Source organism: Aythya marila, assembly GCF_965140915.1.
Source record: "Aythya marila genome assembly, chromosome: 10".
Classification (NCBI taxonomy): domain Eukaryota; kingdom Metazoa; phylum Chordata; class Aves; order Anseriformes; family Anatidae; genus Aythya; species Aythya marila.
The window spans coordinates 19003662-19024800 of NC_139051.1; the positions used below are offsets into that span (position 1 = coordinate 19003662).

General features: G+C 44.4%; 1 protein-coding gene and 1 long non-coding RNA gene across 2 annotated transcripts; one reads left to right on the forward strand and one right to left on the reverse strand.

Annotated features, from left to right (window-relative positions):
- Positions 1 to 4615: 4615 nt before the first annotated feature.
- LOC309881987 lies at positions 4616 to 6665 on the forward strand. The gene is made up of 3 exons (XR_014318219.1): positions 4616 to 4704; positions 5516 to 5566; positions 6486 to 6665. It is a non-coding gene; the product is annotated as an uncharacterized lncRNA (long non-coding RNA).
- Positions 6666 to 8414: 1749 nt separating this feature from the next.
- Positions 8415 to 12275, reverse strand: LOC309881921 (tripartite motif-containing protein 54-like; the record flags this gene model as incomplete). Its single annotated transcript, XM_082768480.1, has 4 exons — positions 8415 to 9023; positions 10137 to 10298; positions 11474 to 11632; positions 12102 to 12275. The coding sequence occupies 4 exons, from the start codon at positions 12273 to 12275 to the stop codon at positions 8415 to 8417; spliced, it is 1104 nt and encodes a 367-aa protein (XP_082624606.1).
- Between the last annotated feature and the right edge of the window lie 8864 nt (positions 12276 to 21139).

The window sequence follows — 21139 nt, forward strand, 5'->3', positions numbered from 1 at the left end:
TTTGGTGTGTTTTTTTTTTTTTTTGAACTATGTGCTTGAAACCTCTGAAACGTTCCTGAACTGTACAGGAAAAAAACTCCTGATGAATTCTTTATCTTCTAACTTGATTTTGTCCAATTCACAGCACAGGAGAAATAACCTAAAGCAGAAAGCATGTTTGTAAAACCAATACTTCTTACCCTAACTATCCTTTACTGACATCTATATGTGATATAAACAGATGCTTTGAGGCATATAATGAATGCTATAGTACCTCCTTAAATGAAAAGACCATTTTGCAACTGTAAATGCGTAAGTGGCTTGTTACAATAGACTTTGATTCTAATGCTTAATTTCAACTTTAAAACTCAGAAGATAAAATTAAATGTAGCAGAAAAGTCAAAGCTGTAAGCTTAAAATAAAATAAAACTATGTGAAGATTGAAACTGAACAGGTGAAGGGCGTTGGTTTTTTTGTTATGCCACGTAAATTCACCTACAGTGAAACGAGGCACTGACAAAGAAAGTAAACATTGTTTAATCAGAACATAAGCCTTGCCAAGCGAAGGCCAGAGGCCTTCTCAGGAGTTCTCCAAAACTTACAATTTAGTTCCTTTATTTGGACGCAGTAGTCAATTAAGCAGCAATACAATGGATTAAGTGTAACTAAACAATAGCAGAATACTCATTTGAACTGGCAAATTCTACAGAGGGGAGAAAAGAACACGAGCAGTTCCAGTGCCCGCTATACTAAGATATAGGTGGGCTCAAACTCTAAGCATGAGCAGCAGCAAAGTCAATACAGCTGGAAAAGGATTTGTATCCACTACAGTATTTCTTTGTATTTTTCATACAGCAGCATAAGATTAATGCCTCTGTCATCAATAACATCTTTGACATTCCTGATTGAGACACTAGACAAAGATTTTCACAAAATCTACATTCCCCACTTATGTTTAATTGCTTTAATATAAAACATCCTGATTTTAAATAATTATAACGTGAAATATTACTGGTTTGTTCCATTTTCAATTATGTTTAATTTTCATTTATTATTCTGATCATACAGTTACAGAAAGAATATAGATATCCAAAAACCATAGCTTGAAAGAAATCTGAAGTCCCTGCTCATGCACGGAATGAAGCAAATCTGCAGAAAAGTAAAGTCTGTGATCATGATTAATAACTCTTGAACATGAACAAAGAACGAACATAACGCAAACTGCAGCATCTTCTCAAATTTTTACATCTGTAATAAGCCATCTATATGTAAGTGATCATAATTCTTTAGTTCTGGACTTAGACTATATAAATGAATGGTTCATAGGCCTAGTTTAATTCTTTCTATGCTAGTCAAAAATAAGTACTGTTAACGTATTTCAGTGATTTACACAAATTGCCTCTTGCTGTATCCATATACAGCAACACTTCAAAAAATACTATTAGTAATCACATTGGAGAAGTAGCTTACTGTTTAATAAAGACAAGTAAAAAAGCAGATGTAGTCTGTCCAAATCAGTGCGTAATCAGTGCTCCAGCACAGAAAAAAGGTTGACTACTTACTATGGCACCACCACAGCAGAGCACTACTTCACTTGACAAACCAGACTAAAGAAAAGCCTCTGGAGGCTTTTAAGCTTTTATAAATACTTTGTAAGTACGTATACATGCACATTTATCTACATAAAGATGCTGGAAGTAGAGATTATTGAAAAATAAGCCAGTGAATTTCTTTACAGTATGCAAACTGACCTCACCTTTTGCAGACACGTTATTTCTGGATCCTGTTGACTGAGAGTATGTTACATGACAGAAGAATCATTTTCATGTTTCACATTCAGCATACAGTATTCCCTGCACAATAGTGGGAACATTGGCTAAAGCCTCAGTAACATTAGGTAACACTTCACAGTAAGAAAACGATTACCCTAAAACGTCTTATTTTTCACAAATCCTGTTGAATGTATGTTTGTCAGCCAGTGCTTTGGCAATACAAATATGTAAGTGAGTATGCCTCGGTTTAGCCACAACTGCCAACACCACGTAGGTCTCAAGGCATTTCTCAATGGAAGCCATCACTTAGCTCTTCCTGCTTCAAACACGAGTGTACGTTCATCAGTACACAGACGTGCATTTATTCACTGTATTTGTCTCTTAGCATTTACTAGTGGTAAGTAAGCTATGCTTTTGTTCCTGCAAGGCAGGTTAACTTATCAGAATGTAGGCTACTGAGGGGAAAAAAGTGGAAGAAATAGACCTAACTGATACTGCTTCAATTTACCCAAACAGTTAATATCAGTTTTCTCCCAAAGAAGAGCAATTAAGGAAAAAATCCCTTTTACCTATTAAGAGAGCATGTTACAGACAACTTGTTTGGCTTACAGTTTGCATGTTAATATAAATACATGAATTCAGTAAATAATGATGCTAATACACATAATGTTTTCAAGAATACTGTGTTATATTAATTGCTAATAGAATTAGCTATTGCCTATTATAAGTCATGGGAGCCTTTTATTTAGGAATGAAATGTTTCCACTACTAAGCAACAGAGGAAGACACAGAACTCATTTATCGAAAGGAAGGTAAAAACAAGGATTCTCCTTGGTGGCGTTAGTAGCAGTAGTAGGGAAACGAAGCAAGTAATTTGATTTGTCTTTGTTTCTTTTTGCCAAGTCTCTAATCTTATTACACAAAATAACTTCTTAGCGTGACCCACAGAAATTGATGTTGCATTCCAAGGCACTTGGTGAGAAGTGCAGCAGAGAAGTTGCAACCAACAATTTAGAAAAATATAAACTGCCACACAGCTGTTTAATAAGTCCATCTTCATGAAGATGGCTACTGTAGGGCAAAAAAAGAGAATTACTGAATTATTTCATAAAGCTGCCTGGACTGGGAAGTTTGAGGAGTCCCCGTAGGTAAGCCCCGGGCTAAGTTCAGTCTATTCAACACTGGAGCAGCACAGGTCGGCTCTGCAGATGGGGAGCCTCGCAGCTACACAACTGCTTCAGCGACGTCCCCCTGGCAGCTGGGGCTGAGAACGAACTGGAAGCAGGAACGCGATGCTCTATGTATTAAACACCCCTCGGGGACCCGTCATTGTTTACGCGGGGCCAACTTCACCTCCCGGCACTCTGCCGCGCCGTTACCTTCGGCCCCAGCTCACTACACGGACCCCGCCGCCAGGCGCTGCCCGCGCCGATCCCCGGGGGCCGCTCCGCGCCCCGCGCTCCGCCCCGCCTCACCCCGAGCCGCGGCTCCCAGCGGGCGGCGCTCCCCCGGCACCCGAGCGAGGCCCAGGGAGGGCCCGGAGCCGGGAGGGGCCCGGAGCCTCCCCGCTCGGCGCCGCGGCCCCGTCCCGGCCCTGCCCCCCCCCCCGGACCTGCCCCCGCCGCCCCCCGCCCGCACGCCCTTGCGAGCGGAAGTGACGTACCCGCGCGCTGACGGCATCCGCGGCCTATGGGCGGCGGGCGCCCAGCCCGGGCCGCCAATCAGCAGCGGCGGGGGGCGGCACTTCCGGGCCTGCCACCGGGGCCTGCGGACGGGGGGCGCGAGGCGGGGGCGGCCCGGGCACGGGGAGCGCCGGCGGGGACGGGCCCGCCCGCAGCCGCCCCCCCCGCGGGGAGGCCCCGGGAGGCGCCGCGCCCCGCCCCCCGCCGGCCCGCGCGGCTGGGCCGGGCCCTCCGCCGCCCGCAGCGCCCAGCGGGGCCCGGGTCCGGCTCCCGCCGCTCCCCGGCCCCTCCCGCCCGGCCCCGCGGCGCGATGGCCGCCCCGCGGCGCCGCCCGGTACCTGCGGCGGGGTGACCCGGAGCCGCGCCGGGACCCGGATGGAGTCGCGGCCGCTCCTGCCGCCGCTCGCCGCGGGGCACCACGGGAAGGCGCGACGCGCCCCGCTCCGCCCGCACCATTGGCTGGCGGGCCGCGAGCCCCGCCCCCGGGCGCCGCCGGCCGACGCGTCCATCACCCGCCTCCCCGCGCGCTCATTGGGCGGCGAGCCGCGCGGCACCGCCCCCGCCCGGAGGGCTGGCCTGCCATTGGGCGGCGGGACGCAGAGGCCCCGCCTCCCTCCGCCATTTATTTGAAGGGGGTCGGGAGCAGCCCTAAGATGGCGCCCCCCGGCGGCGCAGCGCGGGGCTGGGCCTCGGGGCCCCGCGGCCCGGGGAGGGGCCGGGCGGTGCCGCTGGGCCCTGGTAACGCCCGGCCGGGCCGCGCCGCCCCCGCCCCCTCCCCTTCGCCTCCCCGAGCCCGGCCCCGCCGCGCTGCCCGATGTCCCGGTGCGCCGGGCGGTGCCCGGGCCCGGCGCTGCCCTCAGGCTGTGCGCTCGCCCCCGGCCTCTCCGCCGCCATCTTGGCGCGGGCCGGGGCTGGCGCGTGCAGAGGGCGGTGGCTCTCCCTGAGGCACTGCTGGCAGCCCCCTGGAGCTCGACAGCAGCTCCTCTCCCTCACGGCCCCGACGGGCTTTGTTTTCGTCAAGTTTTTATAATCTCTCTGCGTAGATGGTTGAACAAGCATCAGAACGGATGTTTTACTTGGTGTGCTGATAACATTCACTGATAAATGACACCTCATGACCAGGACACACCCAGCCAGTCATGGTGCATTTAGTCACGCTTCCTCACCCTCCTACCCCTTCTGCCTGCCCTGAGCTCCTCAAGGAAGGAGTTTGTGCTGCTCCTTGCTGAAAAGGGGCTGAGACAGGTCTTTTGCACCTGCCACCCTCGTAGGTGATTCCTGTTTTCACATTACTTGTCTCTACAGTTGGATAAGATAAACCTCTAGCTTGCTTTCAGCACTATTTCAAAGTTCCTGTGTTTTTCTTTCTACTCCTCTGTTTTTTGGTTTTATTGTAAGGAAGCAATCTGACTTGGAAGTGTTATGTCAGTGTGTTGTTAATTAATCGAAGTATCTTTTTGAGGTATATTCCTGATGAGTTTCTTGATGTTGTGGGGATATGCAGGGCCTGTAGGGCATGTAGTAGTCTTTCAGAGGAGGAGAGGTGGTCCTTCAACCTCAGTGCCAGTTTTCTGGACTAGTAAAAGTTCAAGGAGGAAAATGTGCTTAAAAACAGCCTTTAAACACAGATACCTTCTGTGTCTCGGTTCTGACAAGATCAGTAAAACAGAGATACATTAAAGTGTGCATGCGCACAGAGAAGTCTTTTCAGCCTTTGTAAATACACTTTTTTATTCTGAGAAATTCTGTAAATAATGAAGCTTTTGTGAGTGCTTGACAATTCCGTAAAAGTTTAGAATTCATATGGTAAAGTCTCACGAGTGTGCTGTCCCATCTTACTTCACAAATATGAGAAGGGAGGATGGGGCCTTGTTTTCAGTGATCAGAGCAACAAAGAGATGAAACGGTCTGACCTCACAGCTTTCTGGATAACGCCGCTGTTTTGTGTCTGGAAAAAACGAAGTACTGATGCCTCAACAGTTAACAGGCAAACCCAAATGCAGCTTTCATCCTTGTTCAGGTAAAACTTTGACACACAAATTCTGCCAGATGCTAAATTACTTTTTAATTTTTTACTTTTAGGAGAAATTTGACTCATTTTCTATGAATACGGAAGCTGCAGCCCCTGTTAAGGTGAGAACCTTCTATCGGGTCTCTAACCGGGCACGAGGGTCTCTTTTGTAGCTCCTGCACTTCCACGCTAGGTCACAAGATGGGGTAGGAACACTCAGAAAAGATGAGTGTCCGATTAAAACATTCCAGAGTGAAATGCTATTTTACCATTGTATTATAACCAGGCACTGTAATAATTCTTGTTCTTGCAGAGACAAAAAAATTACAAGAAGTAGTCATTATGGAGTTTTATTTTTCAGGAGTTATGTTCAGAAAGGTTCTAAGAGGCGTTATGTAAACTCAAATGCACACTTCTAGTAATTTACAGATTATGCTGTCTGTAGTGAGGATTGCTGGACAGAACAGGATTTGCTAGCAGAGCAAAGTGCTACAATAAGGAAGTTGATTCCAGCTGTTAGATAAACAAGAAGGGATACAGAAGCATTTTTCAAAAATGAAACGTTCTATAGATGACACATTTATTTTCAGAGCAGGAAATACTTACTGCCTGATGGTGTTCTTTCAGGCCTGCCGCTTTGCCAGATGCAAGCTGATTCATGGGTGGCCGTTGTTCATTATACCCATAATTGGGAAGTGACATTGTTTTTGGCTTAGAAACCAGAACAATTCCACAGCGTATCCAATCAAACACCAGACAGTTGTTGAAGCGGCATTTTTTCTTCAGAAAGTGAATCATTTTATCACTTTTTGAGAAACTGATGTCTTGTATGTTAACAAGAAATGCCAGTCTATGTGTTTTACTGGAATGCACATAGCTTTGGACTAGGGGGTGACTTTCAATTGTGGTAGTTATTTTGAAGTTGATTAAGGGACATTGAAACTATGTGTCCTGCAGTGTAATATTCTAGGAAGAATTTTTGATTTTGCAAAGTAGTGCCAAACAGGTCTGCTCACCTTACTCTCTGTTTCTTTACCACAGATAGTAATTGGAGAGTTTGAAGTCTTTTCCCCAGCCGAAAGTGGACCACAGTGTACAAAATATTGACAGCAAACAGTATGGACAAACACAGTTGGTATGAGTACAAAAGAAAGGAATTCAGGTGTATAAACCACTTGTTATGACAAATTTGTTAAATAAAGTTCTTTGGAAAAGAGATGATGTAAAAAGCCTAAGTTGTGGCCCTGGCTGGTAGAGGCAGTAGGCAGCTGGTGCCATGCCACTGGCCGCTGAGGATGTCCTCATATGGTAAGTGAGCTTTTGTTAAGCTACATGTAAAAGATCAGGAATGACAGTGACATTATTCTAAACGCTTGACTTGTAAAGCACTGCTTGATGGCAGCAGCAAGTGATTACAAGCTGTAACCTTAGTCTTGTGAAGCTCAGTTTACCTTTTAAACACAGTATACATTACAGTTAAGCAGCACCTGAGGAGCACCTTGGGGAAGCACCTTGTCAGGGTTTAAGTGAGAAGCAAGAGATGAAAGCTTGATAAAATTTGTGGTTGGTCCCAGTTCTATTCATTCTGTGACATGAAAGAAAAAATGCTGGTTCACATGCCTGTGCAAATTACATGAAATGCGAAGACAGTCAGAGTAGCAGAAGTGAAAAAGGCATCAGAAGACCTGGCAATATTGAGGCTGGGGAAGCACTTGGGCCTAATGTAGAAGTGAATGGTCACAGAGCACTGGATCTAGTGAAACCTGTTTTCGGTTTGTTTCTGGATTTTCCATTATCACATTGACATTATCTATTACATTAGGTATGTACAAGGAACAACTGAAGCTTTTCTCGCAGTTCGACTCAGTCTCATCATTCACCCTCACTAGCAACATCTGTGCGTGCACAAGGAGGTTTGGTACTGGGTGTGGGCACGCAGGGCTGATCTGTGAGCCCTCAGGGTCAGGGCTGCGATCAGTACCAGCCCTGGGCCTGATTTGAAAGGACATTTTAGAAGGAAATCGTCCAGGTGTACAGCATAATGATCTCCAGAGCCCTGTGGATTTCTTTTCTGATAGTAGAAATAGCATTTGACATGTCCTGTGGTTGTTAGATTTCCAAAAAGTAGTTCTGATACTACCAGAAGAGTCAAGGGAAAATCAATCTGATAACTTTTCATTTTTCCAAAGTTAAAATGTGTAGAAATTGGGCAGAAATTACCCTGAGAAGCAGAAATGCTTTTGTATAAATTAGGAAAGGAATGTAGAGAAGTGATGTAAGGAAAAAAAAGGGGTAGATAGGTCCCATACCTGCAGTTTAAAAAGTGAATTTAAATGAAGCTATCGTTAATTCTTCTTTGCTTCATCACTGGAAAAAATAATCAGGAAGATAATCAAATACATGAAGTGTAGTAGCCTAGCATTTATCATTTTAAAACAACTTCAAATTCCTTTGTAATTGCCTTATAGAAGTAAACAACTGTAAATTACTTTGGAATTCCCGTATGGAAGTTATAGCTTACCTTAGTAGGTAGGTTTATAAGGAATTAACTGTGTTTGTTTGTGGTTTAAAGCTCAAATTTAGGGCTTGGGATGTGAATTACATTTTTAATAAACTCGAAACATTTGCAGCTGTCAGAGTCACAAGAAGGAGGCTTGATTCACAGGAGGTGTTGGGCACAGTCTCCTGTCTGCCAGCTCTAAATCCACGTTCTTAGGCAGCCTGTGTTACTGTCTGAGGCTACTCTTCTACTGCCACCTTCCAACCAGTTTCTAATTTGTGGTGGAACAAGAAAGAATGCAGCAGAGCGCAGACTGACATTAGATACCTCTCATTCTGTTCACATTTCAAGGTGATTTTCAGTTGTTTGGTGGAATACATAGGCAGCACATATGACTGGGAAATGAAAGCTAAATGTTAGGAGATAGTGTTTTAATTCATCCTTTCAGCAAATCTGTAAAAGCTAACTTTTCAGTGCTGGTGTTCACTGCAGTGCTGCAGTGTGGATGGAGCTCCGTTTTCAAAATTATCTTGGTTGATCTTATTTGACTTCTCAAATAGTTGCAGTAGTTGTTTGCAGAAGGATTGATCAGGACTCTGACCTGAAAAAACAAAGGCAGGGTATTCCGATCTGCATGTCTTGGCTATGTCAGTGGTACTTTTTAACGTCTCCTGGCATGCACTGGAGAGGTAATCCTTGATGTTAATTCCTTTGATGAGCTCTTCAAAATACTGCTTCACTGAAATTTTGTATGTTGGTGGATCCTGATATGAAGCTTTTCCTTCTAGCGTTTTCTCAATTCTTTCCTTGAGCTTTTTGTCCTCCTGCAGAAATTGTACAGAATTTACATGCTGTTCCAGGAGGGCTTCCATTTGATGACAAAGCTGTCCGGGAGCTTCAGCTTCTTTTGAGATTACTTGCAGTGTCTCCAGTTTCGTAGAATAGTCTTTGCGTAACTTGGAGCGCAGCTCAGCCATCCTGTACAATATGCCCTTCAGCAGACCAGTTCCAACCGTGTCAATCATTACCTTGGTGTCAGTAGCATCAGCTGTTAATTCACTAATCAGCTTTTCACATTCCTGAGTGAAATAAATTGATGAAAAGTTCTGTTGCATCATAGTCATGTCTCTGAGCAGTCATGTTTAGAATAGTCAAGTGCATTATTAACTTTCAAAATACAATACCCCTTGTGGGTTCTCTGCTCTAAAAGCTTAGCAATTATGGCACCCATTAGTGCTCAAAGCCAAATGAAAATACAAATAATTGTAAATGCCTTTTGAAACGTTAGGATCCATGGCAACAGCATGGAGCTGCGACAGAGGAGGGTCAGGCTGGGTGTTAGGAAAAGGTTCTTCACCCAGAGGTGATCAGGCACTGGCACAGGCTCCCCAGGGTAGTGGTCACAGCCCTGAGCCTGCCAGAGTTCAAGAAACATTTGCACAGCGCTCTCAGACACAGGGTCTGATTTTTGGTGGTCCTGTGCAGAGCCAGGAGTTGGACCCAATGATCCTTGTGGGTTGCTTCCAACTGGGGGTGATTCTGTATTTTTCACTCAAATAAGCTACTTGCTTTGAGGCTTAGGCACTATTCAAGCTCAAGATACCTTTGGATGAAGTTCAAAGGGTAACAAGGTGGCAGGTTTTTCCACCAGCCCAGCTCTGAAGTACCTTATTGTGAGCCTACTTCCCCAGGAAGGACATCGGAGGCAAGGCATCCCAGAGGAATACCTGAGCTCCGTACAGGTGTTACTTAAATGCAGGTGTTTGGGATGGTACATGGCACGTACTGCACGTCCCTTGCAGAGAACAGCAGTTTAAATTTGCAACCCCACATTCAGTAATACATCCTAGTACACTAGTAAATACATCCTAGTAAAGCATCCATGTTTCTCCATCCACGTAATGAACCCAACCAAATTCTGAAGACATGGGAAGAGCTTTGGTAAGCGTATCTCACGTTACAGCTAGGTGAAGGAGAGCCCAAGAGGCGTTGTCTGGCCAGGGCCAAAATCTATCGTTAGATTAAAATACGTTCTTTGGGTTGGCTCTGCAGTGCTCAGGCAGGGGACTCAATGTCTTTGTATGTCCCTTCCAATTGAACTATTCAATTCCATTCTAAAATCCTCAAACGTGGCTCTAATCTACCCAGGGAGCATGTGATTTTGCTAGTGTTATGGCTAATGTCACTTGTACCTTCCTGGCATCTTCAGATTTCTTGTGAATTAAGTGTAATTTTTGTATAAATTCTTTTTTTCTTCCCTGGTAAGCTTCTGATACTTTAGCAACGTTGTGGTCTTTGTGTTTTCCAAAGAGTTTACAGATGGCACATATTGGTTTGTCGTCAGTCAGACACATCTGAGAGGAAAAAAATACACGAGGAGAGTTAGTAGCTATAGAAAAGCGATACGAGTCAAGTAGCTTGGTGGTTCGCCTGCTATTAGCTGCTGTTAGAACTGCCAGAACCGAGTATTGCTGGTGGTGCTGCAGTGTTTGTCTTGCAAACAAAGACTGCTGTTACGCTGCGTTTGTTCCACTGATATTTGCAGGACAGCACAGATGATACACATTTTGCCAAACTACATGCCACTTGCTTGCTGTCCAAAAAAAAAATGTACTGCCTTCCGCTGTGTTGTGAATTTTGCTACCAGCACACACAAGATGTGTTTTATAGGGAAAAGAAAACCGTGGGTTAGTTCAGGAAGTGCTTTTCATGCGTTATCGTGCATGATGAAGGCAGAGACCTGTGTGAAAAGCGATGAGCGATGGCTTCACTGGTGGAGCAGCAGGGGATACTGGCATGGCAATGTAAGAATGAAGAGCAAGCAAGAGGCAGACATACTTTACATTATTTGTAGTATGTGAATGAGAAGCTTGAGTGACAGTGCTGCAGTGGCAGTAGAGTGACCGAACTATTTGACTTGAGGAATGAGAGCTTGGCCTCTCAGAGATTTGATTTCAGTGGGACTACGCCTGTGCTAACCTCTAGCCATGCAACTTTAGCTTCTGCAGCTAACTTCATTAGTAGATAACAGGGAAATAGAGTATTGGGTATGAATTATGGAAGGGAATTCTGGCCCTTTTTAATCATTTTGGTATGTTGCTTAGAAAAGGCAAAGATGACACACCACTCGGTCATCCTCAATAGGAGTAGATTCAGTTCTGCAGTTACTCAGTCTAGAAGGCTGAGCTTGATTTTCAAGAAAGGTTACAGCTCTTTTGGAGTTTACGAAGCTGCTTGTGAGTGGCTGCAGAAAGCTTACAATTAGTGGGGTGGATAAAATTATTCTGGGTAAGGAAATCTTAACAATAGTCGGTATTCACTGATTTTTCTATATTGGAATAAATTGAGATAGATTAATATTATATATTTTGATATTGTAAGGACTTTATGTTTAAGGCCTTCATTAAGTATTGGTTGTCCACTAAAACTTCCAGTAAATACATATTTTTTATTTAGCATGTACTTGATACATCCAGGATGGAAAGCGTGCAAATTCCTGAAAGTAAAAAGAGTAGAGAAAAATTCATACCAAGTTCACGTTTTCCCCATGCTCTTCACACGTTTGGGACAACTGTTTTTTCTCCTGCACACAGTTTTTTTCAAGTTCATCTTTGAATTTCTCCAGGATACTTTCAACTAGGCTATTTCTTAGCAGGCCGACGATTCCTCTGCCTCTCAGATAAATTACCTTCAGATGAGAAAAATTGTAAAATAGATTGAGGGACACAGGAATGGCTTGTTGCTTTGATAATTTGGTATAACACAGAAAGACGCATCACATCTATTTATTTATTACATTCTGTAATGTTTATGACATTCTGTACACGTGGTTTTGGACCACAGTGAACTAGTACAGAAATACCTACGTGCCCATTTCATTCAAAGATGTATATTTTAGCTTTGAGGCTCCCAAGTATCACCTGCCCACACTTTGAGTATAGTTGATGCTATTGAAGGGACCAGTGACACGGGTGCCACACTGTTGGGGAACAGGGGAGTGACCTGCTCCTTTCCTTTCGCTGTGGTGTGGCACGGTATTCCTTGCAAGAACTGTGGCCCTCCGATGAAGAGCTGGGGCGTACCTCCCACTTCAAACCACAACAAAAGTCTCCTAACTACAAGAGGTCCCAGCTGCCCCAGAGCTCTCCCCTACTTACTTTGCGGCACAGAGGGCAGTGGAAATGGCCGTTGACGTGGTGGCAGTTCTGGTGAATTAGGATCTTCTCCAGGCATTGCTTGCAGAAGTTGTGTGCGCAGGACAGGACCAGGACTGGAGGGGTGAACAGCTCCAGACACACGGGGCACAAGAGCGCCTCTCTTAAGGCTTCCATGATGGTGTTTCACCACATGAGGAAGACCTTTCTTGGCTGCTGCTGCAGCCCCTCTATTCTGGCAGCCTGGCACTGGCATTCTAGAATCAGCCCCAGTCTCTGTAGTAACATCTCCATGGCAGCAGCAGCTCCCTTCTTTGACATGCTGACAGTTTAATTGGATCTTCTGCATCTCTGATCTCACCGAGCCCGTGCGCAAAGTCACTCTTTTTCACCAGGATGTGCTCCTTCCTGTAGGAACACCTTGGTCTTGATGTAAGCACTCTCTTGGGTGTTTAACACGCAGAGGTGTTGAAACAGGCCGGCATCTGTTGCTCCGATTAAGAGTTTTGAATCTCAGTGCAAGACAAGTTCCTTGGGGTGGTCAATTATTTTATTGCCTATATGTTTTCATGTAGAATTGGGTCTTTTGTTCAGTCATTGCAATTCACATTTTCATTACCTTGTGCTGAAAGCTTCTTCAGAAAGTCAGCCTACACCTCATTAGCAACATTTCTTTTTTATCACTAACCTCTTTAAAACGTGTTTTGGAGAACGGAATCCCACATGACACTGAAAGCTAACATGGCATCTGGGTGAGGAACATTCCAGTAACTGGTTCCTGGGGATTTACTGGCAGATACTGAAATGCATTAATGGATTCTGTGCCTGGTGTTAAGTCTCCAACAGGCATAACCCCAGGCGTCAGTAAGAGCAGCATATTTATCAAGACACTAGTCTCACTGCTTTCAGATGGATGTAGAAATCACATAAGACATTTCTCATTTACTGTTAAGTATGTCGTATGTTGCACAGTATCTAGGAAATCAGAATTAATAGTTTAATGACTAAAAAAAATCAAGGTAAACGAAGAGATATAGCCATAAACAGGTGGGTAGAGTGCCTGTGTGCACGCACGCTGATCGGACATAGCTTCTTTGGGATGTTAATACCTGATTGTTAGAGGAATTGTGTTTGATCTTTTGTCATCTCTAGCCCAACCCACAGTTATCTGTGGGCCTGATTGAAACTCTGGGGCAGAGCTGGCTTTGCTTACTTTGGACAGTCGTCCTACACAGGAGTGAAGATTTGGCACTGAAGTCTGTGACATACATAAATTTGTATGTAGCAAACCCATGTGAATTACATAGAAATTAGGAGTGCAGCCAGAAAACCTCAGTGCAGTAGTTAAGGAGAGTTATTTTCCCCCATCCTTCTCATTCAAACCTTTCCCAGAGAAACCAAGGGGAATAAAAGGTGAGGCACCATGCTAGGAATTGAAGACAAAATGCCTGCTTGAACGTCCCGTCTGGTTGTAACCTCATCAGAGCTTTCTAGTCACTGGTGCATTTTGCAAATAATTTGTAATCCCTGTTTTCCAACAGCAGCCTGTTGCTACTCTCATCTCTAGGCCTTCTCCTTTTCCATAATCTGTGTGTCCTTGTATTGCGTGGTGCAGACTAGCAGAGGATGCTCTAGGGAGGTGTGCTCTGTAACGGAGACGGGCTGTGCAGGTGTAAAAATAGGCATGTGAGGGGAAGTATCAATAAGAGCGTGTGGAAACCTTGTGTGGGAAGTACAGTGTTCTTTGCATCATGTACTGCAGTCAGCCAATGTTACTGCCAACACTGAGCGGTTTTTTGCTTCATGTTATTATGTAGGACATTCTCTTTGAATTTTCTGTACTCTAAATTAGTGTGGAATAAGTTTTTCTGTCAGTAGAGCCCTTTTCTTAGTGTGTAGTGGGGCTGCAATGCAACCAGGATTCAAGGAGATATATTCACTGTTTGGTGTTTCATGGGTTAGAGCTGAATCAGAGCCAGTTTTCTGTTTCAATCCATGGCATTTTTTGATTCATTGTCTTTACCATTTCAGTCTTTGGAAGCCATTCACTGCCTGCATGCAAATTATCACTGAAACTGGTAGAATTCATTGCAATGTAAGGAAACTCACTTATGGAAGTCCAGGATACAACTTACTAATTCCTGGCTGACATTGGCTAACCCTTACGATAGCACAGAGGTCAGATCGCTTGGATAGATCAGGCAGGGCAGGTAACAGTCCCACGCTGCTGCTGGTTTATGGAGCTAACCTGATAGCCACAGCATTTGTGTTGTGTCCTTCACTATGTAAGCACAGGCCAAAATGTGGTGCTGAAACACGCCTGGTGGCAGCGTGCCAGGGCAAAGAGCTGGATGATGTTGCCTTCTCTGGTACATAGAGGGAATCACAAATACGAGCTGAGTTTTGGACGGGACTAACATTTCGATGGAACCAGGTCATTTTTCACTTGTCCAATAGAATGGAAATCAGATGTAATTAAAAAAGATAGCTATTGAGGTCATATCCTCCTTAATGGATGTATAAAAGGTAATTTTTTGGCAAACTAAGTAAAACTTTGGGGGAAAAAATTACATGCTATGACAAAATGTTCATTGGAGTACTTAAATGGAAACTGTGCCTTTCAAGACACACATACATAGGTATGGCTGTCATAGATGAGTAGTATTTTAACATCCACTCATTTTTAATAGCTTGCCACCTACTAATTTCTGAGACATGAAACCCTTCTTGGCAATGGAATTTTTAACACCAATTATTTGCTGTCTGAGCGGATTTTTCCTTTTGAGACTTTGGAGTCAGGCTATTTAAACCCATCCCTTATGCTGCCCACGGTTGGGGTAACTTTTGAAAAAGAGGCCTTTACCTGCTGGCCTACACAGAAGCCCTTCCCATAACCACGCACTTCGCCTGCAACACAGAACACTTACTTTTTTGAGTAACTCAGTGTACGTTTAATCTTTAAAAGTATATAAGGATTGAGAATAGATCTACCTGAAGAGCTAGAAGAATCTTCTTGAGCTCAGGTAACTCTTTCTCAGAACTCAACCATAATTCCATGGTTACTTGTACCACTGATAAAGTTATTATCAGTGAGACATCCTAAATCTATTTGGAAGTTTCTGTTGGCTGCGGAAGGGCAGCTTGCCTTACATTCAAATCTAATTAGTACAGTTGTGTCATTCTCTTAGAATAAATATTAAATCTCTAGTGCAATATTATGGCATGCAATAAATGCCACAATAAACAGTTATCAGCACTGTCAAAAGCCATATTGTGCTAATATGTGGGTATCCTCCTCTGCCTGACCACTGGGGTGGGTATAATCACAGTGTGTCTTCCAGTACACAAGCACAAGTTCAGCAAAGATGCTTTGAGACCCCAGGGCAGTACTCTGTGTGTTGGCTTTGTGGTATGTAGGGTATCTCAAAGGAGTTTTCCAAGTTCTGGCTGGCAGACAAAGTAGGTTGCTGTGGCTTTTTACGTTAAGTCTTCTACTAGTTGGTTAGTACGAGGGTGCAGAGACATGTGAGATCTCTGATCTCCTCGTAAATGGTCCAGTGTTTTCTTAAAAGGCAGTACTGGTGTTACTGAAGCAGGGGAGGAAAATGGACTAGTGGTAATTTTGCTGAGAAATATGGCCATATTAGTGCGCACTAGGGTAGATCAGTCAGGATGGACAGGATGGGATTGTGTCAATGATGCTCATATTCTTTTCTCTTTTTGTGTGTGTTCATTTGGGGATTTGGGCTTGCCTGTTGTTTTTTGTTTGTTTGTTTTGTTTTGTTTTTTTGGTTGGTTTGATGGGTGTTTTTTTTTTTTTGTTGCTGATTGTTTTTAGATTGGGTGCTATTTTGAGTCAGTTTAAAGGGTGAACAAACTGTATCTACACAATTTCTTGAGCCTATCTGGAACTGAATAGATCCCTTGCAAAATGGGTATGGGTGGTAGATTTCTTGTTTTTGTGTGTCTGTATACAGATAATTTGACTCAATGTTTATTACTAAAAGTGTAACTGTAAAATAGCTGAGTAGGTGTAGGAACCTATTTTTAAGGATTCTAAGGTGTTCTAAAGATTAGTCCCAAGCCTTAGGCTGTATTGGAAACTGGAGTTTATAATTCAGCAGTGTACTGCAGCTGGCACTTGTCCGTAACCGGCAGAGGGAGCATAGAAGCTGTGAGTTTAATTAAAGTAGGGGAGAAAAAAATAGGTTGTTTTATTGTGTCCCGTGAATAAGTCTATTTAGTCCACTGTTTGTAATACATGGGTCCCTATCCACTCTCCTCCAGAAGCCACTGGAAGAGGGTTGGTCTTTTCCTGCTGTCTCACAGGTTGCCAGCCTGGGTGCTGTAGGAGATGGAGCACCTCCAGGCTGCCTGCTGTCCCGTGGCTGTAGCTGCCCTGACAGCGTCACCTCTATCAGCTGAAGCAAAAGCCTCACTGAAGGTAATGATGAGATTGAAGCCTTGTCAGGACCATGGTAGGTGAGACCTTGGACAGCAGAAGATGAGGTAATAGGAAGAGGTTTCTCCCTTATGGGATCCTATTTTCCTTCTTTGCTGTCACTGAAGGTGGGGCTGGTGAGGAAATGCTGGTGGAGGGACAAACATCTTTGAACAAAGGCCTTCAGACACAAGTTAAACCCAGGAGTGGTCTGTTTCCTTACTGTCCTTGGCGGTAGGGCACATGAAATGTTTGTGTGCGGGTGCATGGCTTTGCTCCCTGACCCTGGAGGAGGGACGCTGCTGGCCACAGCCAGGTGATGCGGAGGACTCAGCAGCTGACTCAGGACCTCTCAGCAGTCATGAAGATTAACTGTTTAATCTAAAGCTCTCACTAATTCTGCTGTGACAGTTCAGAGGATATGCTGAGATCTTGTAATAAAGATCTAGGAAAAACAAAGTGGGAGTCAAAACTTGTCCAAGGCAGCAGTGCAGAAATTCCACAAACCGAAATGCCTGCGACAGCGGGGTGGCCTCGCACCCCTGTTGGCACTGAGACTCCCCTGTACTTGGCCAGGCTCAGGATGCTAGCAGCTCCCCGGTGTTGTGTTGTGCTAGCATGAAGCACTGACGCTTGGCAGCATTTAGCACTTTCCCCCCTGCCACCAGCCTGTCCCAGGCTCGCTGCAGGGTTTTAGCAGCAGGCACTTGCTGCTGTGTCTGTGTGGCGTTTCCAGCACAGGCTGTTCTGTCGGGCAGTGCGGAGCTGTCACAAAGGGTTGTGGTGATACATTTTCTCATGCTTCTAAGTCACAGCTGCACAGAAAAAGACCTCTGCAATACTGTGTCTCTCTTCTGCCTTCCTAGATGCAAAACTGCTGGCACTGTGAATTTTCTCACTGGTAGATGTATAGGCTCAGAAAAACTTGGCCTGATTTTTGTTTTGCTGGTTCACAGGTAAGGCAGTAACCTGTTCCATGGAATTCCTTCCCAGCCTGTGTGCTACTTTTGGATCTTGACTTCTACCTCAGTTTCCAGCTTCAAATATCCAACTAGTGTCTCACACGTCTCCTTCTGAATGTCAGGTTCTTTTTTAAAATACTTCCATATTTTAGTATCTCTTGTGTTGGCTGACAGAATCATGGAATATCCACAAGAATCATGGAGTCCAACTCTGGGTTCCGCACAGGACCACCCCAAAATCAGACCACGTGTCTGAGAGCATTGTCCAAGCACTTCTTGAACTCTGGCAGGCTCAGGGCCATGACTTGCCTGGGGAGCCCGTGCCAGTGCCCAGCCACCAGTGAAGAACCTTTTCCTAACACCCAGTCTGAACCTCCCAGGCACATCTCCATGCCATTAATGAGGAATGGCCCTTTACAGGTACTCACTCTAAAGAGTACGAAGCTTGAAGCAGGGAGCTTGCTTTGCTTTCTATAATTCTGCGATTGTTTAAAAGGGAATATTGATCAGGTTGGACACAAACCTCTCAGAATTGGTCCTGTAGGACTTCTGATCTCCATCAGGTCTCCAGCCTCCTGTCTGGAGAGCAACTTTTCATTTGGCAAACATGGGAATCATCTCTTGCTAAGTTACTTTGTTGAAAGCATGTCCTTTCTTTTTTTTTTTTTAATTATTATTATTATTAAGCTGCTACCCTATCATATGTCATAAATCAAAAGTAATTTGACTGCACGGTCATCTGTAGAAAACAGATGTGCAAAGCAGACCAGGTAGTGCCACTGAAACCTCTTATGCCATGTCACTGAAACAAAGGGAATTAATTTTAACCTCTACTACTGATTTTAGTGAGAATGTGCCACGCATTGTGCTCGTGTGGGAGCTGCTGTCATTGCCCATTGCTTTTCTTCGGCTCTGTGCAGTATGGCAGGAGAGGGAAAAGGAGGAACAGCAATAAATCTCAATTTATTGTTTCTAGATGGCCTTTTACTGATTATACAGCAACCTGAAAGCACAAGAATGAAGCAAATACTGCATCCTGAAGTCACTGGCCATCAGAGACTTAAGATCCCTTTCCCTTCTCAAAATGCTTTATAAAGTAGCTAGGTATGCGTGAACTATCTACACCCGAAACTAGGCAGGGTAATGCAGAAGAAATCTTTGTCAGCAGTCAGCTATGCACAGTTGACATGCTGACAGACCCAGGCCTGGAATAAATAGATTTTGATCCAAGAGCCACAGGAAAATCTCAGCTCTTTGTTCCTGCACTATTCTGTGTGGGTGGAGAGAGAAAAAAATCAAGCATTTGCCTCAGAGCAGCACTCTGTTCTCAAGAGACACGTGGAGCCAAGTGAAAGAAGTGGCAAGAGGAATTTATCTGGTAGTTAAAGATTTGTCTTCATCCAGGAGTCAAAATGAACAAAAGGTCACGTATTTTTCACAGGAGGAGACTCTCAATTGTTTTCACAAAGATGCAGAATAAACATTTACAATTAAAAATTGATAGAAATTAACATCCAAAGTGAGTGCTGTCTCTGTATGGAAAATTAACAGGTAGAAATGTGTGTGTGTGTGTGTGTGTCTGTGTGCGTGTTCCATGTTGCCTTAGCATGTAACGCTTAGAACCAACCTGTAGCTGAAAGAATACCAATAGATTAGTTCAGCTGCAAGGGAACTTCAGAGATGATCTAGTCCACTGCCTGACCACTGCAGGGCTAACCAAAAGTTAAAGCATATTAACGAGGACCATGTGATGGCTTGCAGGGATTAATTGCTTTGAGAGGAACACTCCAGCCCTCATTGACAGCTGGCATGGTGTTTTACAGAGTATTTCCATTTTCCCTTTATATGGCTGGAGAAAAGAGCCAAAAAAACCTCACCAGCAGACCAGGACTCGCCCAAAGCCAGTGGAGAAGGCAGTGCCGACAGTCAGCCAGCTCGCTGCCAGAGCAGGATGAGTTGTACAGAAGCAGGTGAGTCCTTCATTTTGACTGGATTTGTGGTAGTGGAGGGATCAGACACTCTCAGGCACTAAAGTTAATGCAACTTCTACTCCAGGCTGCTGTAAACCACTTGGACCAATTACATCTTCCTCTGCAGTGTGCTTTCAGGGACATTTTACCAATTACAGCAACATGATGCTTGAGGGGACAGACTCATAGTTGTAGACTGGAGCTGACTTGTACATAAAAAAACTCCTCCTTGCATCTCCCCCACTTCCACCCACCCCACCCCCAAAATGAAAATTCTCATCACCCTTTGATGACGTGGGAACTCCCCGTAGAACCAACCTAGGCCTGGTGTGGGGACAAAATCCCACCCAGGCTTTTCTACCTCCGGCTGCTGAGGGTGTGTTTGCTCCTTGGGCAGCTGCTGCACTGTATGAATCCCTTGTAGCTTCAGTAAAATAAGACACACCAGACGTAGGTGGCTGCAGCTTTGCCTGGTGCACTGCCGTATGAGGTGGCAGAGCACAAGCAGACGTTGTAGAAGGAGGCCTTTGGCATTGCTGGGGTCAGAGGAAGCTGCTATTGCTGCAGTCCCCTCATGCCAGTTCACTGATGGACAGGGGAGAGAAAAGATCACAAAAGAACAGCGGAGTCTGGAAATGCTAGTCAGGGTCCTCCTGTCCCATGCTGTCACTAGCTCCTGGCCATTTTGCTGCAGTGGGATGAGGTCACGGATTGTCAGCATGACCAGGCAGTGACAAGCACAAAGAGAAATCTGCCCACACATAACCCACAGCTGGGAGGCTGTCACACAAATCTGTGAGTCAGGTTTACTGCATCAGGAAATGATGTGGAAAAAGCCTGTTTGCAATTTAAGCATTTACATCACCCAGGTGAGAAATTAATTAATAGGATGCTGCTGTTTGTGAGTTTGCTATTTCATTTAGATGGGCTGTTGTTTTTTTCCCCCATAGTGGCTTCAATCAGATGGAGGGGTTGGTTTGGTGGTAATTACACCACATTTGTCAGTGAACCAAAAAACGTACTAAGTGAAAAAGCACCCAGTTCTGCAATATCCATCTGCATGGACAGCCGGTAGGTAATTTTTCAAATGTGAACACTTGACATTAACTTCAGAAAGATTATTCTAGCTAGTTTTAATGATATGCAGTCCTTCTTAATTATCCTGGTTTAAACAATTCTGAGCTGGTCTCTATGCTGTGAGCATGCGAGCTATTTGGAACTGTTCAACTCTGGATTCGCTACAGTTGAAATGTTGAAATAATTCCTTGGGAATTTATGATACCTGCAAATGCATCTCAATTTTCCCAAGTCTAACTGCTGTGATACGCTGGCTAAAGCTGAACTACATGCTGTGTTGCACAGGCTCTTTACAAAGCTGCTTTCGTGTATGTGATTCGTATGTGATATTTTAATTTCAAGTGTGCTTACTTCGAGATGATTCTACCAAAGTACTCGTTTGGCTCTGAATTTGGTGTATCACCATCTAACAGATCAAGTAGGTATAATTTAAATATATAAAACTGATCTGTTTTTAACTCTAAATATTATTCATTTACAGGGCGAAATAAAAATATTTTGGAAATGGACAAATTCTTATTTAACCACTAAAACATATCAAACTGGATAAACTGTTAATCTCCAAAATGACATTCCAGTCTGAATCCTAAG